The sequence below is a fragment of the Diadema antillarum genome, unplaced genomic scaffold (assembly GCF_040938485.1).
Source record: "Diadema antillarum isolate AM-2024a unplaced genomic scaffold, OU_Dant_1.0 seq00000451_RagTag, whole genome shotgun sequence".
In the NCBI taxonomy this organism is placed as follows: Eukaryota; Metazoa; Echinodermata; class Echinoidea; order Diadematoida; family Diadematidae; genus Diadema; species Diadema antillarum.
The window spans coordinates 29593-50663 of record NW_027271424.1 but is presented as its reverse complement, the minus strand read 5'-3'; the positions used below and the strand labels follow the sequence as shown (position 1 = coordinate 50663).

The 21071-nt window shown below is 36.8% G+C and overlaps 1 protein-coding gene across 1 annotated transcript in view; it reads right to left on the bottom strand.

The window, feature by feature from the left end:
- The window catches only part of LOC139732809 (bone morphogenetic protein receptor type-1B-like), an 88124-nt gene extending 67664 nt beyond the window's left edge, over window positions 1-20460 (bottom strand). Inside the window, exon 1 of the mRNA XM_071643651.1 lies at window positions 20366-20460. Coding sequence (XP_071499752.1) covers window positions 20366-20459 — 94 coding nt within the window. The 5' untranslated portion in view covers window position 20460. The remainder of the gene's footprint in view (window positions 1-20365) is intronic.
- Between the last annotated feature and the right edge of the window lie 611 nt (window positions 20461-21071).

The window sequence follows — 21071 nt, the reverse complement described above, 5'->3', positions numbered from 1 at the left end:
TGTCTCACTACTGTGCACTCACGTGCTAATTTACTGACATGAGCACTCGAACAAGTCATTCCAGGAAACATTCAACATTAACAAAATCGTTAATGAGAGCTGTCTGCACAGGTCGGCAAGCGCATGGTATCAAACTCGCGATTGTCGTCACATTTCTTCCCCACTCGTGTGAAGCGATACGTCGGCACAGGTACAGCTGCCTCCAAAGAGTCGGCACAGGTACAGCTGCCTCCAAAGAGTCCGCAGAGCAATCTGCTAATTGGGGCCGCGGTGATTAATGTGCAGTCCGTGGCGAGACTTGCCACAATCAATTAGCACATGGGAGTCCCCAGGAAATCAGAGTACAGGTGGCAACCAAAGAGGGTAGCCCAAACGGGACATAATCGATGTGATAATGATTTCTGGACACTGGTGGAGAGTCAAGAATTGTAACAAAAAACAGATAGCACATACTAACATTTTTTACCTGCTGAATTAAACCCCATTCCTACATTTAGAAATGTTTAAACTTTCTAACTTTGTTTCCATGTTTGTCCAGTTTACTGTCTTTCATTAATTTCCTAGAGATAAGAGAAAAAAGTGGAATATCCTCAACCCATCAAATTTGAATGGCTTCAGTGTTTGTTGTTGTTTTTTTACTCTTCTTACAATCTATCATCCTCAGAAGAAATGCACTCTTCTCTTTGAACCATGAAAATCTCTATAACAGGATATTCGTTCAAAATTTTCTCAGACACCTCCAAATTTTCTCCACAGTAATCAAGGTATTGTCATTTTCTTTTGCATGCATTATTTTGTGCTGTAGCTCTTTACATGCTCAACAACCCATTCATGACCTCATTTGACATTGGCGCAAACTAACTCACAATCTTACCTGCTTTCACAATGAGTCAGGAAGGGAAAGGGATTTGCCACCAGATCACGATGAAACCATGAAAAGGAAAAGAGAGAGAGAGAAAGGATGAGAATTAGCAACTCATCAAAAATAAGCAGCTAATTAGCATTCACTTTTATGCATGAGTTGACAGCATAAACTTTACATGTGAGCTTATGAAACAATTTCAGTCACAATTAAAGAATATTTTCTGATCTTTTCAGATAATTCCCCAAGATGCTCAAAACATAGTAATCACTCCAAAATCAGCTCATGACATTTGTCAACATACAATGTACTTGTAATGTTAGAGACTTACAAAATGACTTGCCCACTTTTCTGGAACAACTTTAACTTGCTGTATATGGCAAGCAAAATGAATACATGTTTGTTTGCTTTTTTTGTCCAAATTTCAGAAGTATTGTATGTACAATGTAGCTCAAACAAGAAAATTCAGAGAAGGCCTGTCTGCACAGCAAATGAATGGACACTTAGAGATATGAGGCTGTAAAGTACCAAAGTGTGATGTCATAGCCATTCATCACTATGGAAACTAGTTCTGAACAATCTCACCTGCTGCTCACCTGGCCTAAATTGAACATTTTTGTTGCTAACCATGCTTGCACCTGGTTCCAACCCAAGCTTTAACAAAAGACTGTGACATCATCACTTTGGTACTCTATTACCACCATCATTTTGTCTAAATGTACCAGTATCATTGTTGTGGAACAAGCAGACCATAAAACCTCACTGCTTTCCAAAAAGGTGCCCAATAATACAACTTCTACCATTCTATTTGCATGAAGTTCACTCCATTAATGAGAAATGAAGTGGAGTTATACTTCAAGAGCACTTTGAACTCTGAACATCACGTGAAGTGCTAAATTCATAATGGCAGTTGCATTTAAAATGTACATGTGGCATCCGTACATTCTGAATGTGTTTGTAACTTGGCACACATCTACAATATGCCTCCCGACGGCAAATGCTGGCTGAATACAATGAGTCGAGTTTGTGACCAGTGGCAATAGGGGAAACTCATTGAGGAGTCATTTGCATAAAATAATTCGAGCTGGTGCCATGGTAGACACATAAATACACTACGCACACACTATGGCGGTGGGAGTACTCCAGGATGTTGCTTTCTGCAGCATCCAACTGTCCACTCACTTCATCTTGGTTGTACTTCACTGCGAGCACTTTGTCCCGAATAATACATTTATCCCACTAAACAAAGTTTGTTATGAATTTAAACACTACCGCAATAAACAGCAGATCTGAGAAAATCTTGGCAGAGTCAAAGATGACTTATGCCCTAATGAGTTGAATTTCAGGTTTCTGTTTTTGTAGTCAATATGCAGAATATTGGCTCTGTAAGTTCGTTGTGGTCATTGACTATCTAACCTTTTGCATTATACTGCACATTTGCTTTGCAAAAATACAGTGTCACCAAAATCAAGATTTTTTTCCCTACTAATTAAGAAGATGATGACTTCTTTCATGATGTAGAAAGATGGAAGATAACATAACATTTCACATAGACATAGAAAGAAAGGCACAGAAAGAAGATCTACTGCATAACTCTACATGCCTGATGTAATATGAACCATCATGCAACTCTTTACAAGCAGGAAAACTGATTCCTCACCAATCATTTATCCAAAATCAGGTCACAATATTGTTTGAAGTTGCACAAGAATAAAAAGAATCACAACTATGGCCGAGTACAATATTCTCTTGGAAAACAACAGCATGCTACAAGGGGGCGGGGCAAGGTAGGGCTTGCATCCAAGAAAGGGAGAAAGGATGATATTGGCCCAAGCAAAAATTAATACACGGAGCTTCGTAAACAGAACTGGGTCAGACCGAGTGACAGCCCCATAGCAATCACAATAGATGAAGAATTGTCGTCTCCACATCACTTTGTGTCATGGGAGCTCATTACTGTTGTGCTATCTGGCTTTTCTCATCTGAACTCCATTCGACTTGTGGGTGGTTTCTCACCGCTGGCCCACTTCACACTCCGGCCTGTACTCTTTTGACTGCTCTATACGCCACATGGTCACTGTGCATTGTTCATGTAACGATCCTCCTCAGTTAATATTCAGAAGGGGGGGGGGTGGACTTATCATAAGCTGACATCTATTCATGTGCATCACACATAGTTTGGGAAAGAACGTTCAACAAAAACAGGCTGGTGGTCATGGAATCAAATCGAGGCAATCTGCATGTACAATGCAAATACGTGTTTATGTGGCCTGGCACACAATAGCCAAGTCTGCGTAATGTGGTTTAAGTGGTGTAATGATTTGAGTGACTCACGGTACATGTATGCACTATACATCACATTTCCTACAATATGCACATCATTATGTAATGGCTGTAGCTGTGGAATAAAATTCCTGTAATCTTAACCTAATTTGCATGTCACGTAAAAAGTACTGTACTATTTCACTTACTTTCATGGTACATTATTTTTCGTGTATTTTGCAGAACATTAATTTTCGCATACTTTGCACTACTTTTGGCTAACACAAATTCTAAAACCTGCCAAAACATGTTTTTTGAGCTGCTCGGCGGAAAAATAATTCGCGCAAAAACATCCCCGTTTGCAGTATATGTACAGTGTAGGCCTACATACATCCATGACAAGTGCTGGAAATCTCAGTGTATATATTGGCTGGGGGAGGGGAGCAGGGATAAATATCTTGTCAACATACATTTGTACCATTCAGTCGAAGGCATTTGATTTGATAAAAGTAAAGTTTCTGCAGCAACCCATTAAAGGACAGGTTCACCTTCATAAACATAAGGATTGAGAAAATGCAGCAATATAAGTAGAACACATCAGTGAAAGTTTGAGGAAAATTGGACAATCGATGCAAAAGTTATGAATTTTAAAAATTTTTGTGTTGGAACCGCTGGATGAGGAGACTACTGCAGCTTGTGAGTCATATGCGTACAACAGTATAAAGAAAATGTAAAGAAAATTCAACATATTTTCACTTTTTTCGCATAATAAAAGACCACTTGACTTGTCTCTTTCTAGAGGCAGGGGGAATAATATTACCCACAACATATGTCGGTAACGAGTTAAGGGAATGTGTACTTTTTTTCAAAAGATGAAATTTTGTGAAATTCTCTTTATATTTTCCTTATATTGTTGTACGCATGTGACATCTGAGTTATTCATACACTGCAGTAGTCTTCTCATCCAGCGGTTACTGCACAAAAACTTCAAAAATTCATAACTATTGAATGGATTGTCCGATTTTCCTCAAACTTTCAATGATGTGTTCTACTAATATAGTTACAATCTCTCAATCCTTATGTTTATGAAGGTGAACTTGTCCTTTAAATAAAAAAACTACTTCGCAACGTGGTAACATCACATTGTATGAAATCAGAGCAGCAGTATACACTAATGTCTGTGACAACTCATAGGCCTACGTATATGTGGCAGTGGTGTTTGTTTGACTTTCAAACTCTTTTTCTTCGCTTGGTGCAGGGTGAAACAAACCTATATATGATGTCCACTTCATGAGGCAACCACATTGTAACTCTCACAGTTAAGCAAGTAAAATTAAAGGGCAATTGCCTGTTAAAAATGCACAATATAATATGGGACCCCTGCCAAAATCCCACTGGGGCAAATGAGAAAAACCATTGTTGGTTTGTTTGGTTTGTTTGTTTGCTAGATGCCCTATTGGTGTAACATGGTATGACTCTCTCTCTCTCTCTCTATGACAACTTTTCAAACTTATGGGATAGTACTACGGTATGCACAAATACTTCTGTTGGCACTTCCGGTGTAGAAGAGTTAAAGCTTTCACCAAGTGCAGAGAATTCAGTGTTCATGCACAAAAAGCATCAAGACTCCCAGACCATTGATGCATATGATCATAAAAATTCATTCAACAGCTGTGCAATGTACCAAAAGCATGTCCACACAAAATCAGCAGGCACCACTCAAACCCTCATAATATTGATTTCAATCAAACAAAACATTTTTTCTCCCCCTCCCCACCTATCTGGATGTTATTTCACTCGCCAAAGAACTGGTAAAAATATGATATCCATAGTTCATTATTAAGATTGGGTGCCATGGCTCATCAAAATTTGACCGCAGTTCACCTACATAAATGCCCTTTAAACAATTCTGATCAAATTTTGCCAGATTGGATTCTCCCCCAGTGAAAAGCCATAATTTGTATACACCATCAAATAGCTTTACACATGGCTTTCACATTTAATATACATGTACAGCATGCTTTAAGTTCTGCTTTGAAGTAGCCACAAACCCTTTCCTACATCTCTCTGAGGGCTCTTGCTTCCATAACTGCGCTACGATTGCAATATCACCGAACTGGAGTTTGACTCCAGTTGTACACTTTATGCCGTATCGTAGACACGGATCTGCTAGACTCAGTTGACAGTCTCCCAAATTGGAACTGATGCAACGCTTGCTTTTCTCATTATGTTATCACCATAATGAGGAAAACACTGGTAGGATGATAGAGCAGGGAGAGTCTCACCTTGTCCTGTGGGGGAAGAAGGTGCAATGGGAGGTTGTATGTACCCAGTCTTAGTTGCAGCATAATGAGGCATAGGGTACCACGCGCGTTGATTTTTAATGCAACAGTAATCACACCAAGTTGCACAAGGCCGAGTGTGTATTCAACTTCTGTCAAAGGTGCTGTGCTTCTCATGTTCAGTTCATTAGTCTCTTCTGCATTTCTTTTTTCTTGCTTTTAAAGATGAGTCACACAGGCATACACCTTGCATGAGAAAACTACATATGTGTGTGGATGTGGTTGAAAGACAAAGTTTGTGGTAAAATCTAGGGTCTAAGTGTCTAAATGTCTATACTGAATGAATAGCAACAGAGTGTTATACAGAACAACAGAAAATCAACTCACTGATGAAAAAAAAAAATCAAGAGTATGAATATTCAAAGTAAAAAATAACAAGAGTAATAATAACAATTATAATAAAACTAATCATCATCATCATAGAGGAAAGAACTGATGAAGACAAACAATGATAATTTTATCTTATGATTAATGTGACAAGCACGGCCCTGGTCTGCCTCTCAACTTTTTACAACCACACATTCTGAATCACTCAAATTCTTGTACTGCCCAAAAACTGCATAATACAGTACAAAGAAGATAGATAATGACTACTGTAGAAGTGCATGATCCATGGGCAAATATGGCCATTTTTACAATCAGTGGTGTAAAACACGGTTTTGGCACTAATTGGTGTATAACTTTCTTATACACTGACAGATATGCATTATCTTTTCTCATAAACTTACCACCCACAGTGTCTACCTTGGGTACCTTAATGAACTTTCCTCTCTTTTTCTTTCAGATGTGGCATGCACTTACATGCTTGAAATCCAACACTTTTGGTGTATGCACTCTGACATGGTTTTTTTGTCAGACCTAGCATATTAAATTGTTTATTCCTTTTCATTATTTTTGTTGTTGTGGTGATAGACAGGTATCCAACATTAAGAACTATTATGTTTACCAGGTTCTGCTTTGTCTTCTTTAAAGACTGAAATTGTCCAAACTTTATGTTTCGGAGGTGACATTTTCCGTTAACAATTAACCCCTCTTTTGAGTTAGCTCTTGCTCACAATTATAAAATTCAACTTTGCTAATTTCCATCAAAACAGAATAGTAATCAATCTGACTTAACTTCGATCCAAAGATTATTTGATTCAAATAGCTTATCATTTTTTGGTGAGTGTTTATAAATTTATGCAACTTTTCCGTTAACTTTTCTGTCACCTCCGAGACAACAGATTTATGTATTTGATTTTTTTATTCTTGACATCAGTTATACATTACATTTACAAAAATGTAACATATCCCCTCACATTATCTCTGAAGGAAGGTAGTAGAAATATAGCCTGTTGTTTTCATTTCGGAGCAATTTACAATTTTCCGTTAACACTTGTCACCTCCGAAACAATCGTCACCTCCGAAACAACAAGCGTATTATATTTGATAATTTCTCGAAGACAAAGCAATTTTGTTTGATTCTGTCCAATTGACAGGAATCTCTTTTGGATGAAAATAGTAATTTGGCAACAGGAAGTGAGAATTTTCTAGAGATTAATAAAAGATCTAATAAAAACTAAGAATTACTGTTTCGGAGGTGACAAAACACTGTTAACAAGAGTTTTTGCTCATTTCTATTGAAGAGAAACCATATCATGTACACCAATGGTTTCATTTATTTTAGTAACATAAGTCTCAAAGTGGAGAAATCAACTAACACACTCTCACTCTTATTTTTATTACTATACTGTATGTTTTAGGGCAAATTTACATTTTTTCACTTTTTTAGCAAAGAGAATGCACAAAATACACCCATCTGTTGTATATATAATATTGTAATCAAGATCAATTCTCCTGCTTTAGTTAAGTAAACATATAGATGCTTTCATCTTAGAAGCTTGATTTCCAATTTAAGCAATTTAGTTGTGAAGATTTACCAATCAAAGCTTTCCATGTAGGTTGCTTTTTCTTGTGTTTCGGAGGTGACATTGTTTGTTAACACCATATTGTTATGTGATAGTGAAAGGCAAGACTTCAGTTCCTTTTCACTATCTATTAACATTTTCAAATACATTTAATATCTACAAAATCAGAATCACAATAGAAGTGACTTTTGTATACCTAGCTCACCAGAATTCCCTTGATACCAAAGTGATACATGTGGCAGTTTATGCATGCCCTAGTCCACAATCTTAAAAAAAATCATAAAATAATAAAACTCCACAAAAAGGCCACGTGCCTATAGCTGGTGCACAACTTGTTCTTGAATTCTTAGTTGTTGTTTTTCCATGTACAACGTGGTAATCATAAACAAAATTATGTGATTTTTTTTTCTAATATGACAATGATTATTACATTTTCCAAGTTGAACCAACCGTTTATGACATTGTATTTTTTAAGATTATTGACGTTATCTGACAACTAAAGTGAACAGAGGAACAAGTCCCCAGGAATGGAAAGGGAAAGATCCAAAAACAAGATTTGTAGTTCTATCTCAATATAATTTTGATGATGTGTTTACCTTGTTTTATTATTATGTTTTATCTTAGAATTTGGCCTTAAGTACTGGAATTTCAAGGAAAAGAAAAAGGTTTCTTAAAGGACAAGTCCACCTTCATATACATGTGGATTGAGTGAATGCAACAAAATTAGTAGAACACATCATTGAAAGTTTTGGAAATTGGACAATCCATTCAAAAGTTATGGGTTTTTTTAAGTATCTATGCAATCACTGCTGGATGAGACGACTACGACAGTGTATGATGTCACATGCATACAATGATATAAAGAAAATAGAGTGAATTTCACAAAACTTTACTTTTTGAAAAAAAGTGCACATTTCTTCAACTTGCTACTGATGTATGTTAGGGCAATATTATTCACCCTGCCTTCCAATAGAGAGAAGTCAAGTGTTCTTTTGTTATGCAAGAAAAGTGAAAATTTTCTTGATACTTTCTCTATATCCTTGTACACGTGTGATATCACAAGCTATACAGAAGTCTTCTCATTCAGCTTTGACTGAGCAGAAACTTCAAAAATTCATATCTCTGGAACGGATTGCCTTATTTTCCTCAAACTCTCACTGATGTGTTTTACTAATATTGCTGTATTTACTCAACCCTCATGTCTATTGAGGTGAACTTGTCCTTTTGCGGTCCCTTATAGGGTTATTTGAGACCAGTTTGTGTCCGGGACCTTCTGTGAAGTTGATGGGTAAAATTACTGAACAAAAAAAAAAAATTCCCCATAAAGTTCACACAAAAGCATTATGCTGCTCTCTTCAGCTGGGAAACACAAACTGTTGTCTAACCAAACTGTAAAAACTTGCTAAAGATTAGTATGAATTACAATCTAAAACAAAATATGAGCTGGTATCCACTATCATGAAAGAGAATAACGAAACAAAATAACAAGTAAGAACTGAAAGAAAGAGCTTATATTTGAAAATTAAAGCCATGAGGAAAGACATGAATGTTCACAATATATTAGTTAACACCTGAGAAGTTGGGTTGTCTCTGTGTTGTGTCACCTCCAAAACAATAAAGTGATTTTTTTCTTATCTTATACTTTTTACTCTCAATAGTGACTAATATATATGATTTGCTGGTAATTTTCAAGCAATTCAGAAAGATACATAAAATATATTTTAGTAATGTCAACAGTTTAAATGAATCTGGTGTATAGAAAATTTATCCCAGATGAACCAAACACCTTTCACCAGTATTATAACATTTGTATGGTGGCTATCAAGAATGATGAAGAATTCATGAACATCCTTGAATTAATCTATTTATAATATTATGTGCAAACAAAAACATAATACAAGTCAAATAAGAATTTTTGCTTTTGGCATTCATAACCTATGTCCCCACCAAAAAATTACAATGGTGCCCTCCGCAACGATAACTTTAAAGATAGTGAATCAATCAAAAATACAATTTGAGGGATTGAAACTATAACTCATTGCCCACACCTTACAGAAAACCCCATTCAATTTGCTTCAGAGGTCAAAGAGAAATAAGGATTTTTGTAGAGCATGTCAGGAATCCCTTCCCTCCAAGTTCTGAATATTGTGTTTACACATTAATATGCAGTTCCAAGAGCATCCAAGTGCTAAACTTGGAAGAATCAGACTACTGACATCCTTTATAACAATCCACATTTCTTTGAGACCACTTAACCAAATTGACTGGGGCTTTCTGCAAAATAGAGCTAAGATGTTATAATTTAAGACCCCAAAGTAGATTTTAGCTGATTTAATCATATTGGGTGTTATCAATGCAAAAGTCTAATTGTAGTTTTTTTTTTTTTTTTTTTTTTTTTGGGGGGGGGGCATACTATATGAATACTTGAACACAATGTTAACATTGAATGTCACCTCCGAAACAAAGTTATTCTTCCCTGGTGTTGTGGAATAAAATGTTCTGAGAGCAAAGAAACATTACTAATATGATCTTACACCCTCATTTCAATTTAAGGTAGAAAATGGAATGCCATGTTTCTTCAGGTTACAATATCTAGCTTATGTCCGTCATATTCTTATTGTAAATGAATATTTCAACACAATGTTAACATTGAATGTCACCTCCGAAACGAAGTGATTCTTCCCTAGTGTTGTGGAATAAAATGTTCTGAGAGCAAAGAAACATTACTAAAATGATCTCACACCCTCATCTCAATTTAAGGTAGAAAATGGAATGCCATGTTTCTTCAAATTACAATATTTAGCTTACAACCTTCGTCCAAATGGAAGGGAAACTACCGGTGCCCATGCTAATTAATGAAGTGTAAAAAACACTTGTTCTGTGTGGTTTATCTGCTTGAAACAGGAGTTAATTTCTTGTTCTTGAGTTATAATTATCAAAAACATTGATAAAAAGAAGAAGTTTTGTGTTATTGTCACTTATTCTCAAAAAAACTGAGTGTTAATATTAATGTCACCTCCGAAACATTCTATTATGTTAACTGTCACCTCCGAAACATCCATGTGTGAAAAATCCAAGATTTAAAGAAATGATTGGAATTTCATTTAACCTACATAGGAAGGTAGCCCTTCTTAAAGACTTGTTATAGTATAGACTTTGACCTGGCTTGCCCTCCAATAAATAGTTAAAATCTTAAAAATTGCATGTCAATTGCTATTTTTACCAAAAATTTATAAATCTCATGTATTTTTTTTTTAATTCACTTTATATTCAACCCCCAAATAGTTTTGATTCACAAACTATATATTGTTGTTAACCATATAAACTTTGCATGGTGAAGTTTGACTACAGAGTTTTGTCATTATGGTGCAATTCATGAAAACAAAATTTTGCTTAAATTTACATCAGGTGCCAGGGTTTTCCTTAAATTACACCAATAACTCTTCAGCTTTAAGGTCTGAAATGTTATTTTTTCAAAAATTTGAATACTTTCCAACAGGAATCAAACAGAATAATGAAAAAATATTTTGTTTGAAATTTTGACCCTCTGAGTACAAAAGTTACACCACTGATCGTAAAAATGGCCATATGCAGAAGCAAACTAAACGTTGCAGGTCTGATGACTAAAAAGAAACTATAGAAAACCTACAAGTCTATCTGTAACGTATGATTTATATTCAGCTCTGTAGAGCGGCAGGAGACATGCCATTGATGTTGATAAGACTGTGGCAAATTCACTTACGATCACTCACTGGCTAATGCTGCCCCTACAGATTTTCTATTGGTTAGAAGAACAATGGCTTCCCATAAGGAGTTGTTATGTAATAGGTTTCTCCCCTTAACAAAGAGCAGGAGACACGGGCAATTATCTCATCCCACAGTTGAGCACACTCAAGTCTGCCCATCTTTTCTTACTTGTGTTTACCCAATACAGCACTTCAAATTCTTCAAGGAAATTGACCCGCAAGCTTTGGGACTTGAGTAACTTGTAGGCTATGCTGCCCATTTGAACACTTGTTGTACACCGTGTAGTACATGTGTAATCTGTTGGGCATTTTTCAATACATGCATCAACACATCAATGTTTGTTGTAAAAATACAAGTTGTATACCGTGGTAATTGAAAAAAAAAAATGAAACTACAACTAGACTGCATCAGTTCTATCATTTTATCATTCAGAGTTAATTCTGTATAATCTGCTTTTTATTTTTTGACTGAATGATTTGGTTTTAGAAGCTTTTCAATTATGTGGATTAATACAGCATGTCTCCTAGAATTACACGGACATGTGTGAATGCATTAATTCTTCATAAGTATCACAGTGATTTGCCTGTAATATGCCCAATCAGATTTAGGATTAACAGGATTAAGGTGATACAGATCCCCATACATACCTTTCAGAAGAAGAAAAAACATCACTGTTACATCATATGTTTCAATCCCATACACACTCACCAACTGAGATCTTCTGAAGCCCTATACATATATTTCACAGAGCTGTAAATAATGATTAACTTTGTTTAAAACAGTCTACTAAGGTTCACTAAGGTTCAATCATGACTCTATTAGAATTACTTCTTATTTTTCTGACAACTAAGAGACTTCTATATGACTAACATTTTATGGAGAATATTTATACAATGTATCTGTCTTCCTGAAAATGAATGGTCCCAAGGGAAATGAAGAAGTAAAGACTAACTTGAACATACAATGTACTCCAGATGTGTTTAATTTCACCTAAATATCTTGAAACAGAGGTATAAAGCTTGTTACTTTATCTACGACACAATTACCTACATTTGTACAACCTGTAAAAATGTAGGTTTACACAAAGTTAGAGTGAGAAGAAAACACTTCACAGCAGGAAGCAGCTGTGATGTGACATGAATGTGATGCTCCATTACAACTGTGCCATCTCCATCAATACACGATTTGTAGGTGTTTTCTCAAGGTTGCCACTGGGATGCTGCAGCACCCTGCTCCCGATTGGAGGCAAATGAGCGATACCAACCAAACCCCTCATTAATGACATTTGCGCAAACAGGCACCTCCGATATCTCCTTGCAATGGAAATGCGAACACACGACTTGGTCGATCGCTTAGCATAATTCCATCAATTTGGGCTCAATCACCAGCGTCATTATAGACGACAATTGCAGGTTCTGTCAAACCATCCTCATCTCTCTTCTTCATGGTTTTTGTTCTTTTTTTTTCTCCCTCTCTCTCCCTCCCCTTTCTCTATACCTCTATCTTTATCTTTTTGTCCTGATATAGCCAATTCTTGTGAGGGGAAAAAAAGGGTCACAAGTTTTCAGGGAATCAACTGCAGCCAAGGTTGGGCAGAAAATGGAGCACATTCATCGAGGCTAGATTGTTGCAAGGGGAACCGCCATCCGTGCCCTAATATGCACTTGATCAATCTGATCAGTCAATGGCTGCCGTGGGAGCACTTCCCTCTTACTTCAGATTATTCGCAGTATGGATCTATCATCTTCTCGTCTTTTTCGGAGGTCTGTGTGTTTGTTTTTGTTATCTCCAGCAAAAACATTTTGGGGATGTGGAAACATACGGAGGCAGCCAACCACACAAATTGTGCAATATCTTTCCTCCTCCGCCTAATCAAATTTATGAAACTTATTCCATCTGCTGAAAGTCTTGTGAAATGCACAAAATATGATGACTCAGGATAAACAATTAACTTTAGCTGGAGGGATACTATTTTGGACAAAAAAAAAAGAACGAGAGAAAGAAAGTTTTTATAAAAGTCAGTTTGATTTAGGGGTACCACAGCTCTCAACCAATATGAGCTTCTCCTCTTTCCAACTTCATACAACTCTTTGTCTTGCTCATGAAATATCTTTCATCATAACCTGAAGGTTTCAGACTTTATAGACACTTATAAAAATACACTAAACAATAAAAACATGCCATGGATCACCCAGTGTAATGCACAAAACATGATATACCTTACACACAAGAAGATGAAACCAAGTAACCACGTAAAACATCAAACTTTGTTGTTTCAAATCCACATAACATGTTTGGCAGTTGAATAATAATTCAACATGAATTAAAATCTTCACTGGACTATTGCCTTGATACTTCTCTGACTGAAAACAAGTCTCCAACTCATGTACAGAAAACAAACTGGAAAGAATATCTCTTTGATAGCAAACCTACAGCAGTATTAACAGATACTATTCACAGTGCATGCTTAGTGCTGAATTATTGCACAGTGATCCCCCAACTCTGCAGACATCGCCTCATGCACAATGTAAACACTGCACTGAAACACAACACTGCACCAGTTACAATGTCAGCAATACATCAGCATTGGGTTTCAAAATAACCCTTCAGTGCAGCGCCCGTGTGAAGGATTTGTAGAAGCTTGCCAACATCTCACCCTGCATGCTACTCAATGAAGCAGTTCATATTGATTAGCTCAACAATAATTTTTGCAAACATGTATGCGTAATGCATCAACCCTGGCACCACTGATGCAATGTTTATGTTTTCTATCATGCTGATTGCCTGAAATAGTAAGGCTATAATGGATGCATTGCAACTAAAGCATGGCACTGTAACTGAAGCATGGCATTACACAGGCACATGTTTGCAATATTTAGTCACTGGCATGTATACATGATAAAGAATTTAGTTTGAAATGCAAAACAAAGAAGCTTTCCATGCATGCTCTGCAAAGTAGTTTGCCAACACAGGGTGTAGGCCTACAACAATTTTTTTTTTTTTTTTTTTTTTTACCAGTAATTTTGCAATATGTCAGTCCATGATCTCAAACTCGGAATAGTGATATGTCAAATAATGACTAAAAGTTTAAAACAACAACAACAACAACAATAACAACAACAACAACAACAACAAAGCATCCATGCCCTAGAAAATAAGAAGTGGACATATACAATGTGTATGCACACTGTTTTCGTGCATACCTATTGATCTCCATTGTTTAAAAAAAAAAAACAGCAACAGAAAATGGCACTTCTAGCATGATGATGATATAAAGTGACTCTGTACAACCTTTTGACAAGCTACATGTATCAAAGGTTTCATATACAAGTGTCGTAGGTGTTTAGTTTTATTTCATCTATATTCTACTGAATTTGGTCACCTTTAGATATCTTGTATGTGTAGTTGTCGGTGTTCATACACCACCATACATGTTCTTTCCCAATGCTGAGATACAGGACACGAGCACTGCAGGTAACTGCACATGCACAGGTACACATACAAACTGTAGGTATGTCACATTACACATAGATTTCTATCTAAGTGTTACTGAAGTGCATCAAAGCCTTGAGTTAATCTCCGTACTTACAACATACACATATAGTGTGTAACAAACTGAATAAACTTCTACATACACTGTAGTCCCATAGGTTTTAAAAAAATGGTTTATGAAATGCCAACCTGGTATGTATCTTTATCAGGGAAACAATATCGAGAGCACAACACCCACAGGCATATCAACTCGTTCAATTCCAATGAAATAGTGTTTAATGAGCAATCAACTAATAATTAATGATAGTGGCAGAATTGACAAGACAAATATGCTGCTGATCATTAAATTGTTCCTTAGTTATCTGATTATGCAGTCATTCGCTCGCTTGGACAATTTAGATAAAAATATTGTGCCGAGGGTTGGGGGCACTTGTAATCACTCAATATCACCTCCAGACTTCTCAAGTACAAGTGTACAATTCAGTTGGCTTATCACAAGACTGTACTTTGATCACAGCTAGCATTTATTTGCAGAGTCACATCAGCAAATGTCCCCATTATATAAATGACTCTCCTTAATAAATGTACAGTGATAGCTTTCTTTTGCAATGTTTCCACATTTCAATTCGATCTCTAGTAGAGTGTCATTAAAACACACTCTGTGGTGACTTGAACTGAAACCACCCTTGGATATGGCAACGAAGAACAGGAACATTGTTTTAATTTCTTTGAGATATTGTAGGACACGTACCCTGGTTCCATGTAATTCAGAGATTCTGTGGTAATACCAGGCATACAGTACATGTACTGAGGGAGTATGATATAGAAATTAAAACAACTACATGGTCTGACATAGGGAAGTTCATCTTCTTTTTGTTGTTGTTTTTTCTTTTTGTCATAGAGCTTACAATGGGTTTTAACTCAGCGAGTGTCATACACTGCCCACTAAACTTGAATATTTATGATGTCAGAGCAATCAGACTCTTTGATAGCAGCTAACACAAGGGAATAGACAACTGAAATCTCCCAGTCATATGATATATAAAAGAGAAGGAAAATTGTTACATACATTGTATCACTCACCTGCATTCAGCATGCAACTATACCTACACTGTGTACTCGCAGCTCCATGAACATTTTGATGGCTCCTACAACATATATGCTCTTTCAAAGGTCGTTTGAGCTGTTTATGAGTTAACTAACTATTAAAGTACATTGTATGAACCTACATTTTGTGCAATAAGTGTAACTACACCTGTAGTAGGAGTCTCCTTTGTTGTTGCTGGTTTGTTTTTGTTTTTTTTTTGTGTGTGTGAGTGTGGGTTTGTTGTTTTTTTTGGTTGTTGTTGTTTTTTTTATTAAAGCAGCCCTTGATCATGCAAGTAGCCTATTGGATGGCATCAGCGTCATCCGAAACTGATTCCTGGAATGTCAAGGGCACCATGTTAATTTACTTTCTCACAGTTTCTGACTTCCACATTGAGGGCCACTTTAAAGGAAAGCTTCATGTTATGACTTGCTAAAGGTGACTGTAATAATGGTGTACTGCTTTCAACTGCAAAGAATCTTTTTTTCGTTTTTTTTTTGTCTTTTTTGATGAAGCAGTCTCAGCTTTCACACTTGTCGAACAGCAACCCACATGTACAATGTACCTCATGTATTTAAACACATGAACTGTGCCCCACATTCTTTGTTTGCACAATGAAACATGAAAAGAATACACTGAAGAACTGCAGTCTCCACAGCAGTGGTCTGGCAATCACACACACTTGTGCAGGCAATATTCTATTTCAAAATATGCACTATAACATTCCTATAAACATAGTACACTTTTTATTGTCTACCTCCTATTGAAGGATTTTTAATCTTCAGCAGGTATATTTCATAGTGTTTGGATTTTTACAGACTCCCATCCCTGATCATAAAGGAACCTCCGAGAGTAACTGCTCTGGAAAGAAACACACTGTATAGATTGAGGGTGAAATCTGAGTAAGCCATAAAGAATTTGAAAGTAAAATACAAGGGCCATCCATGCAAGGTACAGACAGACATACAATGTAAAATGTTTAGGGGGTATACAGTGTTCAATGTACAGTTGCATAAACATCTTTACATAGAAAACTAACATGTTTCTCTTGTTTGGCAGCTTTTAGGAGCACAATTTTGTTTTGTCCACTCAGAAAGTTTTGTTGAGTGGAAATGTTGACTTTCTGTTATAAACTGAGCCTTCTAATTTAGTAAAGCGCAACATTCAAAACAGAGTACTGGTACTGCAAAACAAGTTGTTTGATCAAGCTTGCAGAAGACCAAGCATCAAGAAACATGGTATACACACACACACACACACACACACACACACACACACACACACACGCTGTAATATAGTCATCAAGATAATCTACTACATGTAGTATAGTAATCTAAAACAATCTAGACTATGATTGTTACCCTGTTGTCGCTGAGATATTATGGCAATCTTTGTAGCCTTAATACACAACTCATCATGTTCTCATATAGTAATGGTTAATTGTATGTTATCAAAAGTAATCTATGTATGAGTGATCACATGCTATTGCATGGTACACACAAAATTTTATTGGCATAACAATTTAATTCTTCTATTAGTAAGTTGACAGCACATCAGTTGAGTGCGTGGCCATTTAGCATACAATTCATGGAAAGAAATCCATTGTTGGGAAAAACAAATCAGAAGATGATTCACAAAGAAAATTGGTTCAGTATAAGGTTAACAAAACTCCACTCAAATCAGCATCTCATACATGTAGTTAACCCGTCGAGGACGGACTGATTTTGCTACAACACGCATTTCCCATAGACACCTGCCCGAGTATACTCGGGACTCGTCCTCAACGGGTTAAAGCATTGACTTTGGTAGTGATGACCAAGGTCAGATTAACAACATTATAGTTGTACATGTGTGTAGTTTCCGTGGCCAATGAATACACACACTGCAACAGTGTTAACTATAGCTTGAAGAACATTTTGAAACTTGATAAAGCACTGCAGCTTTCAAAACAGCAGTGCAACTGGGATAGGAGCTATACACTGTAAATGAATGCAGCAGGAATTATTAAAAAGCATAGAGCATTTATGGTTTATAGTAGCAGACATTGTACTGTGGAGGTGGAAGAGAGGCATCAGACAGTGCTATCTGTACTTTATTATTTGTTTAAAAAGTTGTATCATACCATCATTATTGCGGGCAAAATGCTGGATACATACACTGTATTACTGTATATGTTAGCTTTTTACACGTTTGTATGTATTTATTAAATTTGTTTCATACAACAGTATGAGCTTCTTTGGACAAGAGATATGAGATGTCTGAAGTCTAAATCTAGACATTGTTAGTATCTTGAATATAATATGGGTGTAGATACAGTGTTGGTCGAGAGCATTGAAAGCGATTATAAATCATTTTTCCATTATGAAAATCCTTATCCCAACAATTTTCCTGGGGAAGTAGTAAAAAGAATATACAATGTACTGCTGGCAATTTGCTAAGCGTACCACTGATGCATTATAGAAGCATGTACTTTAGTCTTCAATACAGTAATGCACACTGCTTACAAATGAGTAAACAGTACAGTTTTCCACTAAACCAGGCATCTTCACTTCGCGAGAAGACAGGTCTGGTTTTCACATACAAATGAATGGGTATCGTGCACCGCAGAACTTGCATAGTAATTACACTTTATACATGTAGTTTCGTGCATGGAAGAAATGAACTGCGGTGTCGGGTGATCGGTCAACTGTGAGCTGTAAACAGTTAGTAAATCTCACTTACTTTGCTGCTACTCTTGAAATAATTTGTGAGGGATATAAAACAAATAAACGTGTACTAGAGTAAAATACCCCGTTTGTGGCAGTTAAAGGGTTTTTCCACACTGTAAACAAATCTGGAAAATTATTCTCAACCATTTCATATGTCATAGACAAGATCATTCATAAATGCTAGTGTTATCATAAAAAATTGACCAATGACAAACGCAGTTTTCATTATTTACCAGGGCAAAACCCGGCACAATTTTCGCCGATATGCGCCGTAGTACACTGTAGCTCTGCTTGCGGCACGATGTACAATTCCTATGCAATACGCGCGTGCTCCGCTATCTTCAGCTGAACGCCTTCACATGTCTCGCGAACATTGCATAAGCGCCAATTCCCATTGCGAAAGCACGTGAAAATGGCGGGCGCACATGCACCGGCTGCAAATAGGGATCGCAATTCTGGCTGGGTTGTTGATGTCTTTCTTGTGTTTTTCTCATTTTTTCGATGGTAACAGCCACTTTCCCAAAAAAAAATGTCGGCCCACATCGGCTCACAAAAGTTCTATTTTACATGAGGATATATTTTCAAAATCCATGAACATCGGGAAAACAACAAAAAATACAGTTTCTTAATCTTAGACCCTTGTTTCTTAACTGTTATATTAAGAAGTAACGAAATTAAAATTTTGGATGCGATATGTTGCCATTTAGGTGAGAAAATTTCACTTTTGTCGGAGATTGTTCCCACTTTATCAGTTGATTTTTGTTGATTGGTAGTGTGCATGTACAGAGTGTGCTGCTGTGTTTAGCTGTATATTACTGAGTATGTTGTACCTGCCGTGAACGGGCGCACGGCCGCATACTGCCACAGTTAATCTAGGTCATTTAATATTTGAGGCACTGTGGTGACTTCAATAGTACTATTTTCTTCCCATTACCATCACGTCACGCACACACTAGTTTTAATCAGAACCTTTCAGGCCTGGTATATTTGTATACCGGTACTATTCCAATTTCACTTCACTCTTTCCTTTTTCCAGTTGGTCACAATCACCTGTATTTTGTACAGGATCTCAGTATAATCTACACTCCATGACCATGCATAGTCATATTCTATTCCTCAACTTGGCAATCTCTGTTACTCAGTACTTTAAATGTTTGCATTAAGTTTATATCAACGAGTTCTAGACCCAAATTGAGTTTGAGCATGTGCTCTATGATAGTTAGACTTTACTAACGTTAGAACTTTAATAGACAAGTTAGAGTCTACGACTTCCTTGGAGAGTTTGAGTGATTTTGACTTTGTGAAATGCAAATTTACTGACACTGTAACATAAACTCTACACCTCTTTACACTGTATTATTAAGACTACAATGCAATGGCTTCCATGCACCATGGCTTTATCAAAACCTAGAAGTGTAGCCACAGACAGATCTACATCACAATTGTTGCACACCAGCAACATTATCACAGTCCCATGCATGCATGACACTACTCCACTGAAAATACGCCGAAACAATAGTCATCTGCTCATTGCCTAGGACCAAGGTCTAGCCAATTCCCACTTCATTCATGCCATCAGATACTGCATTAGAGACAATTCAAAAAGACTGCCAGTGTCGCGGATTGTCTTTACTTATTTCCTAAGATTATAAGAGCCTGCGTGATTCCAAACGACACTGCATAGGGTCTAAACACAATTCTTTTTCGTGTCAGTTTCTGTGAGCAATGCACCGTAACCAAACCGAACTGCCTGCCTGCCTTACGACGGACCGCTGTGCAGACGGCTACGGCTCCGTGGATACATTACTCGTTTACGCTACATGCACCGTACATATTCACACGTACAGTAGTAACACCGCCAAAATCAACAAATTCAGCGAGATTTTCTGATTATTCAACGAGCACTGTCACGGAACAAATCATGCAATATTCTACGATATATGTCTAAGATCTCATACCTGATGTAGAACTGCTCAGCAGTCCTAAACACGCTGAGAAAAAGGGTAAATTCCACCACGCTTTTCGTCCGGTTAGTGTTACATCTGTCGCCATATTCTAGTACTCTGTCAAACAGGCTCATGAATATGCAGATGAACCGTGACTGACCTTAGTGACGTCACGTAAGGCCCAAATCGTCATTCGGAAACAGCACGGTGCCAGAAGATTTTGAATCAGGTGAATCTAAGAATATTGTATACATATCATTTGAACAGAAACCGTAAGAACTTTCATCAAACTGAGAGTACAAATACACAAGAAAGTCCTTCGTTTCGCTTTATTTTGCTTTGAAGCTGAGGTAAAAATCAGCAAGGAACAAATTCTACAAGTACCAGTGTACTTTCCAATTCATTCAGATGTGACACACACAGTTGTGACGCATTTATTCATTACCTACATTGTCTCTTAATGATATCCTCTGTGCTATTCTTTGTATTCTCTTTAGAAGTCGCAGTCCCGATAAATTTTGAATGTTATTTTCTATTTTCCTATCATTTTATACTTTGCAGTAAAGTTATCGTAATCATGCCATTGCCAGAACTCTCCTTCCCCTATCACCGCCCGATCCTGATACTACATCCTGCTTTATCACATCATTGGTATTATACGATGTAGTGACTAGAAAGTCGCACCAGAGACAAAATGAATGACAAAGAAGATCTTCAT